Source organism: Pseudopodoces humilis, chromosome 3, assembly GCF_049639895.1.
Source record: "Pseudopodoces humilis isolate 2021_Gansu_Grassland_sample_001 chromosome 3, ASM4963989v1, whole genome shotgun sequence".
NCBI lineage: Eukaryota > Metazoa > Chordata > Aves > Passeriformes > Paridae > Pseudopodoces > Pseudopodoces humilis.
The window spans coordinates 73,149,612-73,165,658 of NC_142202.1; the positions used below are offsets into that span (position 1 = coordinate 73,149,612).

Here is a 16,047-nt window from a genome sequence, read left to right on the forward strand (position 1 = left end):
TATAACTATATAAAGTATGGAAATTTTCCTGGTTTCTGATACCTGCTGCTACTTAAATACTTACTACATTAACCAGTGAATGTGGTGATAATTTTAAAATAAAGTCTGTAGTTTTCTAAAAGATGATGTTTAATTCCAGTTTAGAATATATTTAAAGAAGTCTTATATGGGCTGTGATTCTCTGTTCTAAGATATCAGAGTATAATTTTACCATTATGGTTCATTATTTCTCATTTCTAGGAATTCTTCTGACTTCTTAATCTAGTTAAAGGACTGGAGCATCTTTTGTGTGAGGAGAGTCTGAGAGAGCTGAAGAGGAGGCTCAGGGGGAATCTGACAAGTGTATATAAATACCTGATGTGAGAATGATTAACAAAGAGAGAGCCAGACTTTCGTCAGTGGTGCCCAGTGGCAGCACCAGAGGAAATGGGCACAAATTAAGACACTTGATATTTCATCTGAACATAGGAGAGTAATTTTTTTTACTGTGAGGTGGTCAGATACTGGTACTCTTTGCTGAGAAAGGTTGTGGAGTCTCCGTCCTTGTTGATAGTTGAAACACAGCTGCACAGGTGCAAATGATCCTGCTTTGAGCAGAGGGGCTGAATGGATGGTTTCTAAATTAAATGATCCTGTGTTCTGTGGGTGCTGCTAACAGTGACCCGAATAGCCCATACCATGCAAGGATTGCTTTCAGTTCTAGGCTAGTCACTTGTAGAAGGTACTGAAATAAACTGCTGGTTCTCTGGTGCCCGTTGTTATTTGTATCTGTCTAACATGTTTTACTCCAAGCTTCCTTTATAGCATATAACTCTTCAGGTACTGCACTCTGGATGAGATATAATTTGTACTTACTTGAAGAAATTGTAATGCTGATTATGGCCCAAAGCCAGTCATAAGCTCTATTTGGTATGCTTGTATAATTTTTATATCTCTGTGTATGCTACTTGTTTCTGCAAAAATTGTTCCCCTAAGTCCAATGAAATCTCACTGATATGATTTGGTGCTAAATGGAGCAGATCCAAACATCATGCAGTTTTTCTTTTACGTGTTATAAGCCTTTGCTTAAAATGTGTATGTGCACTTTGAAAGACAACATTTCAGTCTTTGGGGCAGGTAGGAAATTATATTCTCAAATAGTGCTCATAAGATAATATAAAAATTTACTTTTACACCATTTATATAATTACATTTTTATTTATTTCTGTTTCTAAATCTCATGAGCTACCACTTTTTCATGGAAGTAGCAGAATATGAAAAGTATCGTCAGGAGAGGGAAGCTGTGGAAGTCCCCAGGTGTAACATCTATGTTTATTTCTGAGTGTACCTTCAGTAACAAAATAGGATTTACACTGGCACAAAAGTGCTTTAAGTGTATAGATGCATAATTTGAAAGCAGGAAGGAACTACTAATTATGAATAATTCAGAAGGATAGTGGGAATGAATTTATTAAAATGTATACGTGTATATACATACATATAAAAACATATGTTTGTGTGTGCATATGAGTGTATATGCATAGATATGTGTTTTACAGCTGGATCAACATTCCAGAGGACAGCAAAGGGGAAGGATGACCTAGAGATTATTTATGTATCAGAACAAGGGACGTCAGAGTTTTGCATCCTGAATTTCATAGTTTTTATGTAAAAAAGCATGGATTAGTCATACTATTACCAGTTAGATCAATCGGCTTTTTGACTGAAAGTGTACTAGAACAGCTGACTGCAGAATGGGATTTGTTTCACCTGAGAAATAGAAGGTACTTTGCATAAAATAGTTCTTCATTAAAAATAAGCCAATGAATAGGGAAAATGCTAAAAGATCAACCTTGCCTTATGGGTGCAATGGATTATCTCTAAGATAAATGGGTAGTAATCTTATTACCTTGTTATAATATGACACAAGAAGTCATCATTACAGAGCATTTCTACAAGGTCTTGGTAATGAATTGCATGACTAAAACTGTCTTAAGTGCTGATGGTCTGTGCTATTTAGAGCTGACACTGCCACTACTGTGTCGCTAAAGCAGTTGTGTTTCTGAGCTGAAGCTTGCCTGCAGACTGAATTGTAAGGGCTTGTTCATGAGTATTACTTTAATGACTTAAACAAATTTGTCCTATTTTTAAATTGCTGTCAGAACACCAACATACAAATACCTTTCTGATGAAATTTTTGATTTAGAATATCTTGATTAAGTGTCATTTATTCATAAATGCATTAGTGGTAACAATAAATTCCATGTGAAAGAATTAGAAAGCTTACTGAAGTAAAATCAGGGGATTTATTCATTCACGTCACAGCTGCTTTGAGTATCATCTGGTGTGTGGAAAGAGTTGCTTCTCGGTGGTTTTTCATATTGATTCATACTAGTGTAAAAATGGCATCATCTTAGGCTTGAAATGCTGTTAGTTGAGAGTAGCACTGATTGTATTCTACTCAAACTTCCTATGGTTTGTGTTGAATTCTAGGGATAAATCAGCTGTAGAATAGAAGGCTAAATATGTTGCATCTCAGTCATTTTCAGTAGAAAACACTTTCTGCCATCCAGTGGCTATCAGTCCTTTAAGCGAGAAGGGATTTCACTGGTTTATCTGAAAAGGAGTTGGTCTGTAGAAGCCTTGGCTGATGTTTATGTGCCAGAGGGAAAAAATTGTTTTCCATTTTAAAATTATGTAATATGTGCAAATGACAATTTAAAAAAACCAAATCTTCTAGTACCTTTGTCAGTTGTGGACTTTCATGTATACTGTTGCATTTCTGTATGCTGCCTTACTATTTTATAAGGGAAAAACTACTGGTTTTGGATTATGCACTTGTACTTACTGCATTGAACAAAATGGAATTTAGAGGAAAGATAATATTTTTTCAATTAATAGGTAGTTGGTTTGAAGATGTCTTAGGATATTTTTTTCTCTGGAAGTACTTTCTCTTGTAGCTTTTTTAATCCTTGGTATGTTCCTGCAGAGTTAACTTTCAAAGATTATTCATTGATTGTTTTGTGTTTCTGAATTTTCTGTATTGATTTTTGAATGCCGGCTTGAAAATTAATTAGTGTGTTGAATGAAAAACTAGGTTCTGATTCAGAATACCATTATTACAAAAAAGTTTTGTTTTTTGGTTTTTTTGAGTTGTTGCTGTTTGGGTTTTTTTGTTTATCTTTATTCTGCTCTTTATATTCCTGCTTCAATAGGCTTAGCATCTTTCCAGAAAACAAGCTGAATTTCAATTTTCTAACGTGCTACAGTTTCCTCTGTTTTTTTTCTGGAACATCTGGTTTTTCATTGCTCTTTACCAAATCAGTCTTAATCCATGGTGTTAATATTTTCCAACAGGAAAAGAGACAGGAAATTATTTTAATTTTTCTAAATATGTATTTATTTTTGCTTACAATTCCATGTCCTAGGGGTATAGTATATATAATTTCTGCTAAACATAAAGGAGAAAGATGTTTTACACTGCACACTTAAAGTTTAAGAGAAGCTAGAACAGCATATTTTTATAGGCAGTAGTTTAAGAAAACTTAAGATATATTTAAGGATATTACCAATCACACTGCTGTAAGGTGATCTGGATGTGTAAAGCCACTGTGAAAACTGGGTGACTGTGAAAAATTCCTGTCCTCCATTTCTGAACTTAGGCTGGACTTAATTTAGACAGCAATGTTTCTGCTTTTGTTTAAAAACTACTTCTTTAAATAATGTAATATTGTGTAATGTAGTGTTTTATTAGTTCAATTCTGTAATCACCAGTTGTATTTGTGAGTTTCTTTCTGTAGATCCTTTGTTATAAAGGCTGTAAATGGTGTTCATCAGTGGAAACTTTATGCACTGTTTATAATAGCTTCTAAAAGCAACTCAATGGAACTGAAGGGAAAAGGAAAAATATAACCAATTACAAAGACCTGTCAAGAAATCTGAAAATGAAATAACAGGCAAGTTAGAAACCTAAAATGACTAAGGAGGCCATACAAATAGCTGATTGAGCCCTGATAGCACCAAGATACTCAACAGGTCTCCAGGAAAACCATTAATACTTTATAAGAGTCTCATTCATGAAGATGAAATTAATTTTAAGGTGACATAAGATGGCACACAAAGTACACATTATGTATACAAGACTTGGTGCAAAAGAAATAAGATTTCTTTCTGTAGTGTTGCAAGCAGAGTAAACTGTGCAAGAATAGTGACAGTTAAAACTGTTGTAATCCTGAAATTCAGCCACTAAAAAACTGAAGAAATTTGGTGAAAAGTGCATTAATTAGTTGCATTAGATTCTTTGGTTTTCTTCACCAAAGATAATGGTTTAAAATAGATGTTTAGATATATTTGAGATTTGTCAGTCCTACCAATACAAATGCACTTCATGATTTGAGAAGTACTTTTTCAGTGGGGCATAGGAAGTTTCCAACCCAAAAGCTTTAAGACAAAAGTACTGTTAAATTGAAAAGGACCTTTTTCAAAAAGAAAGCATGTTGATTGCATAGCATTTTCATTGACTTCTATATCAGTAAATGCTGATTTTTCATGTTCAAAGCTATCTAAAATAAAACTGCAGTTGGTTAGTCATTAAGTACGTCCTTCCTCTAAATTTAAGAGCAGAGCATTTTCAGTTTTTTGTGGAAATGGTCAATTAATCTAAATTTGTAATTTCTATCATAGCCCCTCACATAAGACTACTATGAGGAAGGTGCAGCACAATCACAGACTTAGTGTTGTTTGTTGAAAATTAAGTGAAATATTTGATGTAAATAGCTGATGAAGTCCTCATTCCTAAGCTTGCATTATTTGGGGAAATCCTGCTCAAATAATTTTCTTAGTATTGGAATGAATTGGGAAGAAATTTGGTATTGGAGAGGCTTTTACCAAAGGAAATCATTGTAAATTAATTAAAGTATCCAGAGTAATAGAAAAGGAGATCTTTAGAACATTCTTTGATACTTTTGTTGTTTCCTACAAGTAAAGTAAAAATAACAATCTTCGAATATATCAGTAAGATACTTTTCATTCTTTGTGGTAGAAGCAGTGCAAGTAATTAAATCTGTAGGAAGAAAATAATTATGTATACTGCAGTCTATTTTAAACAACGGTTAAAAGTAACTAAGAAAAAGTAAGTTTATTAGAAAATTAATTTTATATTTTAGGGGCTGTTCTTCAGTTGCAAAGGTTTTATGATCTTCAAATGCAGAAATTGCCACTGTCTGTACAGTGGTTCTTTCCTGGTAAAAATGTAATTTTTCAGTGAGACCAATAGGAGAAAAGTATTACTGTAATTGATGATTTGTACTTTATAAGATTTAAACATGTGTTAAATGATAATAAGCATAATTTCCTGTATCAACTATAAAATTCAGTTTTTCAAAACAATCTCTAAATTTGTTTTAGACTATGCATACAAGTTTTGTGATCCTTTTGTTGACTGCAGTCTGTTGTGAATATTGTTGGAGAAAGGTCTGAAGATAAACAATTGCAAGATGGAGATTTTCTCAGAAGCAAGAGAAAGTTTTTGCTGAATATGTGTGTCTGTGTTTGCAAAATTGAACTTGATTGAGTTCTGTTGTTTTGCTGCCTCATCTTCCAATGGAATAGTCATAGTTTGTCATACTAGATTTTGAGATGTATATTATCCTTTTCCTGTTAATGCTGTTTATCTGATGTAGCTCTGTATTTTACAGTGTATTAGTTTTGGTCCCACTCTTGGTTAAAAAACATTAGGTGCTGAAATACTAGTATGGGGCTAGAGAGTTTGATTAATTTTAGGAGATGCTATCCTACTACAATTTTTTTTTCTTTATTGATTCCCTATTTGAGGGTTGGGTAGAAGTGGTGCCCTCAGACTAAAAAATGTATTATGACAGGTATCTAAAGGTTTGTTTCCATGTGTTCTTTTTATTATGATTAAGATATGCATAGATACACAGACATGCATACACACACGTGCAAACATCTGAAAAATCCAAGATATGTGTGTGTTTTTTTGACAGATTGGACAACTTGCTTTTAAAGGCATGAAAAGACTAAACCGAATCCAGTCCATAGTTTTTGAGACTGCCTACAACACAAATGAGAACATGCTGATCTGTGCCCCCACTGGAGCTGGGAAGACTAACATTGCCATGCTGACAATCCTTCATGAAATTCGCCAGCATGTCCAACATGGTGTTATCAAAAAGGATGAGTTTAAGGTAGGAGTTTATTGAACCAAATAACAGCTTTTTAACTTGTAAGGTAAAATCTATTATATGTTATACATGAAATATGAAATCACAAGGTTTTCAAGGATATTAGACTTTTCCAAGTTAGAGATAAGGCTAGTTTTGATTCACTTCATTATTGTTAAAGCTATTCTTACTTGTGTTCTAAAAATCTTATTAGGTGCATAAACAGCTATGAAAATGCATTTAGCTTTCATGCAGAACCAATTTTCAATGTGATGGGGCTGTATAAACAAAATCCATTGTCCTTTAAACAGCTGCACACTTATCCAACAAAGATAACTACTTTTCATATATCACTATTAAGATTTTTCACTGTAAGCGCCTGGCATCATATTTCACAATAAATTGTGATTTGTAGTCGTTGCCATGAAACAAACGACATTGTAGGGTTTGCTCATTTATCAAGTGAGTGTTGTTTTGGTGCAGATTGTGTATGTTGCTCCTATGAAGGCTTTGGCAGCTGAAATGACAAATTACTTCAGCAAGCGTCTGGAACCACTTGGCATTACTGTGAAAGAGTTGACTGGTGATATGCAACTGTCAAAAGGCGAAATTCTGCGAACACAGGTATGCTTAATCTTTTAAAATATTGTTCTGTGTGTGTATTTGTACATTTTCATAGGTACACTGCTCTTCAAACTCCTTGCAACAGTATTGGTGAAGCAGCTGAAACATTATTACTACAGCTGTAATTACAGTGATTGTGTACACTGATATAAGTTCAGAATTCTTCAATAAAAATCGTCTTTAAAAAGTTTAAAGTTTGGTCTGCAAATGGTAAGTTCCAAATAAATCAGAAATGCTGTAACAACATTGTTACAGATATGTTAAAATAAAACTTACCTTCTTTTTTATTAAAAAAAACATAAAACCAAAACAAACAACAAAACCCAACAAACAAAAACTACAGGTTCCTGTTAATGGCTGATCTTACTGTTCCTCATTTGTCCTTAAAAAGAAGGTGGCATCACTAGGCTAAACATTTAACATTCGTAAAAATAAATAAAATTTGTGGGTTTAGCCTTTTAAATAGGATTTCATAAATGGAGATTATTTTGTTTTGGCATACACGTTTTACCATATTTATTTCAAGCAAACTCTATTTGTGTTATGTGAAATACCATTTTTGAAAAATCTTAAGATACTTGTTCTTGCATACAGTTCCATGTGATTACCCTTTCCCCTTCTGCCTGGTCCAAGAGACAGAAAAGAGAACCGGTTATATTATCAATATGGGCATTTATAAATGTAACCTGTAGTAATTGTTGAACCAGATGAGTGATATTTTGGCAGTCTTAGCTTTGAGGTATTTAACGTTTTTATGGCGAGTGGAGAGAAAAACCCTTCACATGACAAAGTATGTAATTAATACCTAGGAGGACCACTGCAGTAATAATCCAGTATGAACCTGTGAATAGCAATTAGATGTATATGCATACCTATTGATATAGTCACAATACTGTGGTAACCAATAAATAGCAAACCAATATCAGTGAGTGACAGTAAAATCACTCATACTTTATCAGAGTGACTTTGCAACACCATCTACCTAAAGTCTGAGTTTACAAAATTAAAACAAAAAAAAGTTTGTTAGGAACTTTTAGTAATTGAAGTTATTTAGATACACCAAATTACCATTTTAAATTGCTTCCTGTTTTCACAGTACTTTTCAGCTAGGGCACATAATCAAGTAGATCATGGTTTTAATAGACAGAGAGATAATGTGCAATCACTGCTGAAACTGAAAGTGACAGTAGAAAGCCTGCTCTGAATGTAAGGACAAAGCTGGATGAACAGAATGAATGTAGAATGGAAAAGTGCTATTTATGCTTGCTCTTCTAGTTAGCAACATAATTCCTACAATCTCACCTCATTATTAGTACTCTGCTTACAGCCAGTAAAAAAAGTAAGGGAACAAAAGAAACAAAAAATATTGCAGGTTTTATTAAAAAAATTTGTATGGGAAATAGTTTACAAAGCTGAAATTTATTACTCTAGGAAGGGAACTCATTAACATATACAGATTATTAACTTAGAGGAACTTAGTAACTTGAGTGTAGGAAGACTATCTGCCTCATCATGCTTTTTTCTTTCAGTCCAGCATGACACTACTAGCATAATTGCTAATTTTGTTGTGGAGAAGAGGCTAAAGCAGATTGATATATAAAAATCAAGGAGAAGTATAAAAGGGAGGATGTGGGTAAATTTTTTTTTTCATCTCACTGCTTTGAAATTAGCTTTTTTTTTTAGCTGAAGCTTACCTTCAAGGGATTTCTGCTGTTTCCTATGTATGTTGTAGTATAGCAACACTAATTTGAAATGTATTTGTAGTTTCCAAACCTTTGGGGAGAGTGGAGATGGAAGAAAAATGGTCTCCAGAAGGGGAAAAATTTGGAAGTCGTTGTATTTGTGACCCAAAGCTCAGTTCCTACATTGTCGAAGAAACTGTAGTTTTAAGTATTGATTAATTTCAGTTTTGCTTTTGCTCAGTTTTGTGTCTTTGGTCTTCAAAACATTAGGAAGGATAAAAGAAAAGAAAAATATAAAGGCTAAAATTCTGGGACAGTGAAATAACAATTTTTCTATTCTCTTGTTTGTCATAGCTAAGTCAGTCTTATGATTAATCAGAAATGTAGAAGGTAAGGACGAGGGATAGTGCCAATCCAAGTATTACTTGGTTACTTGCTGCTACTCTTCTTGAAGATTCTGGAGTCCAGCAGTGTGCAATGTTTTATTGCTGCATAACAAAGTGCGCAGCAAGTATGTAGTGTATTACAAACAGAGGAAAGAGACTTGCTTGAACTGGATCTTTCTTATTGCTCTGTATATATATTGTTTTCTATAAAAACTCATGAGCTTTCTTTGCTCAACTAGGCACTTAAAACCACTTCTCATCCAAGCAGGTTTCTTTCACCGTTTTTTACCCTGTATTAAATTGATTCTTGCTTCAAAACTTAATTTTACTTGTCAGCTTCTCTAATGCATACATTTCTCAGAAAGGAATACTCGGATAGGTGTTGCTGCTTTATTTATAGCTTCAGATTTGCTTTGCCAGTCATTGCTCTGTTTTCTAGCCTTTAGTAGTGTACGTAATGAAATACCTTTGTTTAACAGAAAAGCATTTTTTCCTGTAAGAATTAATGTTACAGCAGGTAGATGCATGCACACAATTTATATATACAGGGACAGTGTATATCATGTGCAGAGTAAAAGGCAGAGAGCAGGATCAGCAGCTGAAGTAGATGCTGGTATTTCAGGCTGGATAACTGTTTCAAAATATCTCAGTTGGTACTTCTAGGCACTGAAGGCCTGATATGTATCTCCTGTGACAGTTGTCTTCTGCCTGTCTTCTGAGCAGTTGCATTTTCACCATCTTTATTTTTGTCCTCAGGTGAACCAAATCAGTCTCAACAAAAGATGTAAAGATAAGGTGATTGTCAAGTATTAGTTAGAAGTAGTGCTTCAGTGACAATCCTGATAATTTTCTGCTTCCTTTCCATTCTGCTTGCTTCATCCTTCATACTTTGTCTGTGTATATTTAAAGATGTGTACTTTGTAAGTTATTACATGTAACTGTTGTGCTTATCCTGATGAGGAAAAATTGCCTTATCTGACAAATTGGTAACTGTCTCCCTTCTCAGGAATGCACCTTAATGTGCAGTGGGAGCTTCCTCTATTATTTTTTCTACAAGTATTTTTAAAGATATAAATGCTAGCCAAAAAAAGGTAACAAGAAATTTAAATTTTCCTTTCCATTATGGTGGAATAAAATCTTTTAAATATTTTTGAAAAATTACAGTTAAAAAGGTCTATAGCACATTTTTCTAGCAATAACTCTGTGCTTTCCATGTTGCCATTTATACCCATCCAGAAGGTAGACATGTTTCTTGCTGCTCCATACTTTTATGGTATTATACATGATATGATTTTGCTTCCATACTACTATTGAATATTCATTAACATTATTATGGTTCCAACACACTTCATAAGCTTTTAAAATTAGTTATTTCTTATTTTAACAATAATAAAACTGCCTTAAAAAGAAAAACAAAAATAGCTTTTTATTGAATCTTCAGTCAGTCTTCTAACTTGCTCCCCACATCTTATGCATTGAAAGCCACAATTACAAGTTTAACATGGGATCTGTGGTAAACCTCTGAGACAATTTCCCTTCATAGAAACACAGAATGGTTTGATGTTGTGTTTGCAACAAATGCAATGTAGTTATAGTTATCTTTTAAAGTTTGGAGAATACAGCTGGAATTGAAGCAGTGTAGATTTATAAGTTAATCACCAAGTCTGAAAGCAGTGCCTTGCCCTGGGCACAGTGTATTTATTGTAAGCTGATGGTTGAGTGGCATCATGCCTTAACTTTTGCAAAACAGTAGTAGCCTCTACAGAGTGCAGAAATGCCTTCTGGCCTTAACACAAAGTTAGTGGGCATAAAAAAATGTAGAAGATAACTTCTTTTTAAAGTTTTATGCCTACATAGCATGAAACAAAGTTAAGATCCTTGGCATAACATAGTAAGAGCTTATCAAAGTTTCTTCCACCCTTATAAACTTTAAAAATAGTTTTTGAAAATTACCCTGTTATATTTTACTTTCTTTTTAAGAAAAGTTTCTTTGATGTTTTATTGCATCTTCAGTTTGTGTGAATGTTTCTTACCCTTAAACTTGTACCTCAGCAGTTTTGTATTAGATGTGTTTTGTTATAATCAGTGTCAACAACCTGTGTCCTAATTCAAATAAGTACATATAAGTAAGACTGACATTTTGAAGTTGAAATAAGTTTTCTATAATGTTTTTGCTTCAATTTGTGTCTCAGACCTGCATTTACAAGAAAAATTACTTTCATTGGTCTTAGATTTCTTTTCCTTTGAGGAGTACCAGACTGTCATGAGCCTTGCTTGCTACAGATATATATTAGTGTTAAGGCCAGATCACAAGTGCTTTCTGTGTTGCTAAAATTATGTAGTAGTTGGAGATAAATCTGGTCAAGTATTGAAAGCAGGCTAATTTCCCCAGCCTATAAACCTCTACATATTCTGTTCCTTCATTCTCATGCTATTGGAGTTAGAAGGATTCAGACAGCAGGAAAAGGAAATTTACTCTTACAAATTAATATTATGAGAAAATTAATCAAACTGTAATCGTGAAAATAGTCCTGATTCTACCACTTCTAAACTATTGAATATTTTTGAACTCTTTAGGAATATTTATTTTCTTAAAAGAAAAGCATTTCTATTTCTTGATCAAAAATTTAATTATACAGAAGGCAAGATTATTAATTTAAAACATATTATTGGATTTTTTGTAATGTTTACATAGTACTCAAGTATTTCAAGGTCCGCAGAAAAAGTTGTATACATTTACTGAGCTGCAAGGCTTGTGTCAACATGGGCCTGAAAGACATCACAGAAAAAGACCTCTCCAAAGCTTCTAGGTTTCTGCTAGACTCCAAATATCTGTCTTTTTTCTGTCACAGATTTGATAAAAATTAATCTCATGTCTGATTACAGAAGGGGGTATCAGAAGCAAATCAGAATCTGTATCTGATCTTAATCTGCTTTCAACTTAATGTGCTTCTAAAACATTCCTCCTTAATGAAGGCAGGAAGTAGGAAAACTATAGGAGCATTAACCCATTATAAAAAAAACAAACAACTAAAACAAACCCAAACACAAAAAAGCAAACAAACAACAAAGACTTCATTCTTTATGAACTCTAAAAAATTCCATGATGTTCAAGAAATCAAATTCAAAGTTTACATTTTTTGGTGTCATATCTGGGTAGTGAAGAAAGTCCTGCTAAACCTGACTTGCACTGTCATTTAGAAAATGGGCAGCTGGTTGTCATATTTGTTCTCTTCCCCTTAACCTGTATAAACTAAGGTCACGTTGCTTTCAGAGTTGATTCTTAACATTGCTCACTGTTTATGTGAAAACCATCTTCACATTTTGCTAAGAAAACATCCTTCATAGGTTTAGAAAAGATACCATTTTCATTTGCCAAGTGCCAGACATGCTGAGCATTTTAAAAATATGAATGATTTCCAGGCACTCAGGTCAGAGCAGAAGGAGGGGAGGAGGTGCTCCAGGCACTGGAGATTCCCTCACAGCCCATCAAAAGCCATGGTGGAGCTGATGTGTACACTGCAGCTCTTGGAGTACTCCGCACTGCAGCAGGTTGATGGTGCAGTAAAGGAAAAGGTGGAGAGCTCATGCAGGAACAGGCTCCTGGCAGGAATTGTGCCTGTGGAAAGGACCCATGTTGGCGCAGTTTGTGAAGGTGTATCCTGTGGCAGGGATCCATAGCAGAGTGGGGAAAAAGTGTGAGGAAGGAATGTCTGAGATGAAGTTATGGACTGACTATAACCCCCATCCCTGTCATCTGGAGAATGTGGGAACAAAGCAGTGAAGTTGAGCTTGGGGAGAAGGGGGAGTAGCAGGGAAAGGTTTTTAGATTTTGTCTTTGTTTCCTCACTATTGTACTCTATTTTTAATTTGCAGTAATTTTCTCCAAATCAAATCTGTTTTGCCCATAACAGTAATTGGTACATGACCTCCCAGTCTTTTGTCTTGACCCATACACTTTTCCATCTTACTTTCTTCCCCTGTCCAGGAAGGGAGGGGACATGAGGGTGGTTGGGTAGGCATCTGCCAGCTGCAATAGCTCAGTGAGTTTTAGTTCGAGCTTTTTTTAAAATAAAGTTACTGCTTTCACTGATGATTTAATTTTGAGATCTAAAATCCAAGTAAATTTTGTTTAGTTTATTGCAAATTTTATTAGCTGGTTATTTTTCTATTGAACTTTACCCAGCTGTTTCTACTTGAAATAAGAGTTGTTTAGAACAAAAGGGCAGTTCTTATTGGAGAGCACAAGTGATACAACAGTATTGGTGGTATCTTTGTAAACACTAATGTTGTAAATGAAAAGAGAATTTGTGTAAGCTGCATTTGCATTGGCAAATACATTTGTCTGATTACTGAAAATAATGCTTTTCTTGATGAGAGGAAATAGCTTGAAGGACCAAATGTATTTTGACATCTCAAAAATTAGCTGATTAATTGTACTTTTGATGGCAAGACAGAAGTGAGAAGTGAAGCAGAGACCACAAAAGCATCAGAGCTGAATAGGACAAGTAGTTCTGAGAACGACAAATGGCATCAGGACCGCTGAGTAATATGGATGATCACTCTGATAGATTCTGTCAGCCAATAGACTCTGATATTAAGTCATGAAGGCTTTATTCCCTATTGGAATCTGTTACTAATAAAATGGAATAATGCTTTTTTCTCAAGTTCTTAACTGCAATATAAAACTAATCAAGTCTAAAACTATTTGAAGCAAAAGAGGGCTGTAAAGTTGAGGTGCCTGCTGTTTCACCTATAGCTTTATTTTTCACATATACTGTTTTTCATTTCCTGCACTTTTATGGGGTATAGAGATGCTTCTAAGTAAAAGCAAATAGTGAGGGTGATTCCTGCTACTTTTCCTGTGTGCATTTTATTAAATTTTAGAGTATTATATTCTATGATATTCTGCTATGTATGTGCTTCCCACTTCATGGATATACAAAGTCCACTGTTAGAGGCTGAATATGCATATATTGTGACTGTTCTTATTCATATAGTAAGTACATGAGATAGTGATTCCTTACAGTAATAAAGATGATGTCATCTTGACATGCATGTCACCAAACTCGTACAAAAACATTTCAATTTGTGAACAAGATTTATGAATGTTTTTAATTCAGAATATCAACAGCCCTTCTCCCATAATAGTAATTCACAGGCTATTGTATTGTATTGCATTTTAACAGAAATTAACTGTAGCATCCTTTTTTTTTTTAAAGGTGGGTGTTGTCAATTGCTATTCCATTTGTAGTATCACAGCATTTTGTGAAAACTATAAGAACTTAGACTGAAAAATTGCATAGAATGTACAATCTAAAGTGTCTTTGAAGCAAGATAGTACTGCTTTTTCTTGTCTCTTGGTGCTTTGTCCCTGTCTAATCTCATTTTTGCTTATCCAGTATATTTTGTCCATCCCTGTAAGCACTTTGATGTTAGTCTTCTCTGAGTGACCTTCATCTCCTTTTGCATGCCATTGGTTTTTTACTTGCAATTGTTGCAAACATCTGTATTACTGTTGACTATAGATGCCAGTTTTTTCCTCCCAGGAACAAAATGGTGCTTTGGATGTGCTAGATGCAATAAAATCTACAAATCTCTTTTGGTATGTGTAGTTAAACTTTCATGAAGTGGCCTTCAGAAGTGATGCAGAGATTATAAAGCTCACAGAAAAACCCTCTGCTTTTCAAGTTGCTCATTTCAAAAACAGAGTTTAACCTGGTTAATATTCCTTCTTTCAGTATGGCTAGAATGCAAAGTAGTGCTGGATTCTATGCACACCCCTGGTTTCAATGGCCAAATATCCTCTTTTGATCAAAATTTGGACTGGGACAGGAAGACGTCAAAATGTAATTTAAAAGAAAGAAGGAAAGAAAGAAGGAGAAACTTGCCTCTCTTTTGCGAGAACTTCCTGAATACTCCTTATTACAACCTTGCTGGAAGAAAGCTTTCTTTCTTCTGAATTTTCAAAGTTACACACAATCTAAAAAAAGTCTTTCTTTCTATAAATGAGGTTAAGCCTTATCTTTCAAATGAGAGAAATATACTGAAATATTTAGGACAGAAATCCTTGCTAAACTGGAGGTCTGAGTCAAGAAGGATCAAAATCTTTTTTATACAATGGGATTTCTGTGTCCCAAAGTCATCTCCACTTCACACTGTTGTTTCCATATGTATTTCCTTTGTTTCAGAAGTTCTCCTAGTGTGCAAAATAAAATTTTGCTACCTGCTTCATAGAGAATGCTGTCTTCAGGGAAAACTGTGTTTTAAAAATCCATGATCCAGGGTCTCTTTGAGGCAAGGAGTCTTGATGACACACCACAGACTGTTACTTTTTTTTTCTATCTTTAAATTTTTTTCCGTAAATATGAATTGTATTTCTTAATTAGTGTTTAGTTCTGAAAATATGAAAATTAAAGTATAATCAGAAAGGATGTGTCTTTGTACATCTGCAAGATTTGAAATGCTGTGGGGTGTTTTAAGGTTTTGATCGTGGCAGTCTTTTCACCAGTAAGGCGTGTACACTCACAGTTGATTGCAGTCACACTCAGGTTTGGGACCAGTAACACTCAAGTCCTCAGCTGGGCTAAATTCATTCTCTTCAGCTTTTAGAGGGAGAAAGTGGAATCCTGAAAGTGTTTCAATAGATAAACGGAAGAAAAAGTTACTCTCTTCAGAGATCCAAAATAGGAAGTAAACGGGAAATGAAGGTATAACCTGGATTAGATGAATCTGCACTGACTACAGTATGCAGCTGAAGAAAATACTTATATTTGAAGCCTACTTCCTTGCAGGTCGTGCTCAATTCTGTAATGCTGATATGCCCATCTAGCTCATCTCAGGAACAAGCTTTCAATTTTTTAGCACTGTAGTGTTATTTCCTGACCCTTTAAAGACAAGGAAGGAATATTTCTGTGGGTGCCATTTTTATGAAGGCTACGGTTTTCCAGTTTTCTTACTTCCTTACACCAACTTGGGGAAATAGTAAAGCAGGTAAAAAATACTGATGTTAAACAGCAGAGAGATAAGTTTGAGCCTGTGATGTTAATTCTTCAACTGAACTCTTTAACCCTCAGAAATAAAGGCAATAAACTCTGCAACATCATGGGCAGGATTCTTGATTGTCTCTGATGATGAAACCTATTAGGAAATAAATGAAGTTTGACTTGTGTGAGAGATTGATGGATATTTTTT

At 34.4% G+C, this 16,047-nt stretch overlaps 1 protein-coding gene across 5 annotated transcripts in view; it reads left to right on the plus strand.

Annotated features, from left to right (window-relative positions):
• Positions 1-16,047, plus strand: part of ASCC3 (activating signal cointegrator 1 complex subunit 3) — a 253,171-nt gene that overhangs the window by 59,940 nt on the left and 177,184 nt on the right. For 4 of the 5 annotated variants that reach the window (XM_088053260.1, XM_088053258.1, XM_088053259.1 and 1 more), the window contains 2 exons: positions 5,985-6,185; positions 6,645-6,785. In XM_088053260.1, the coding sequence (XP_087909386.1) occupies positions 5,985-6,185; positions 6,645-6,785 (342 nt within the window). Of the gene's footprint in view, positions 1-663; positions 722-5,984; positions 6,186-6,644; positions 6,786-16,047 lie in introns of those variants that run through there. The other variant, XM_088053263.1, reaches the window with a different exon arrangement.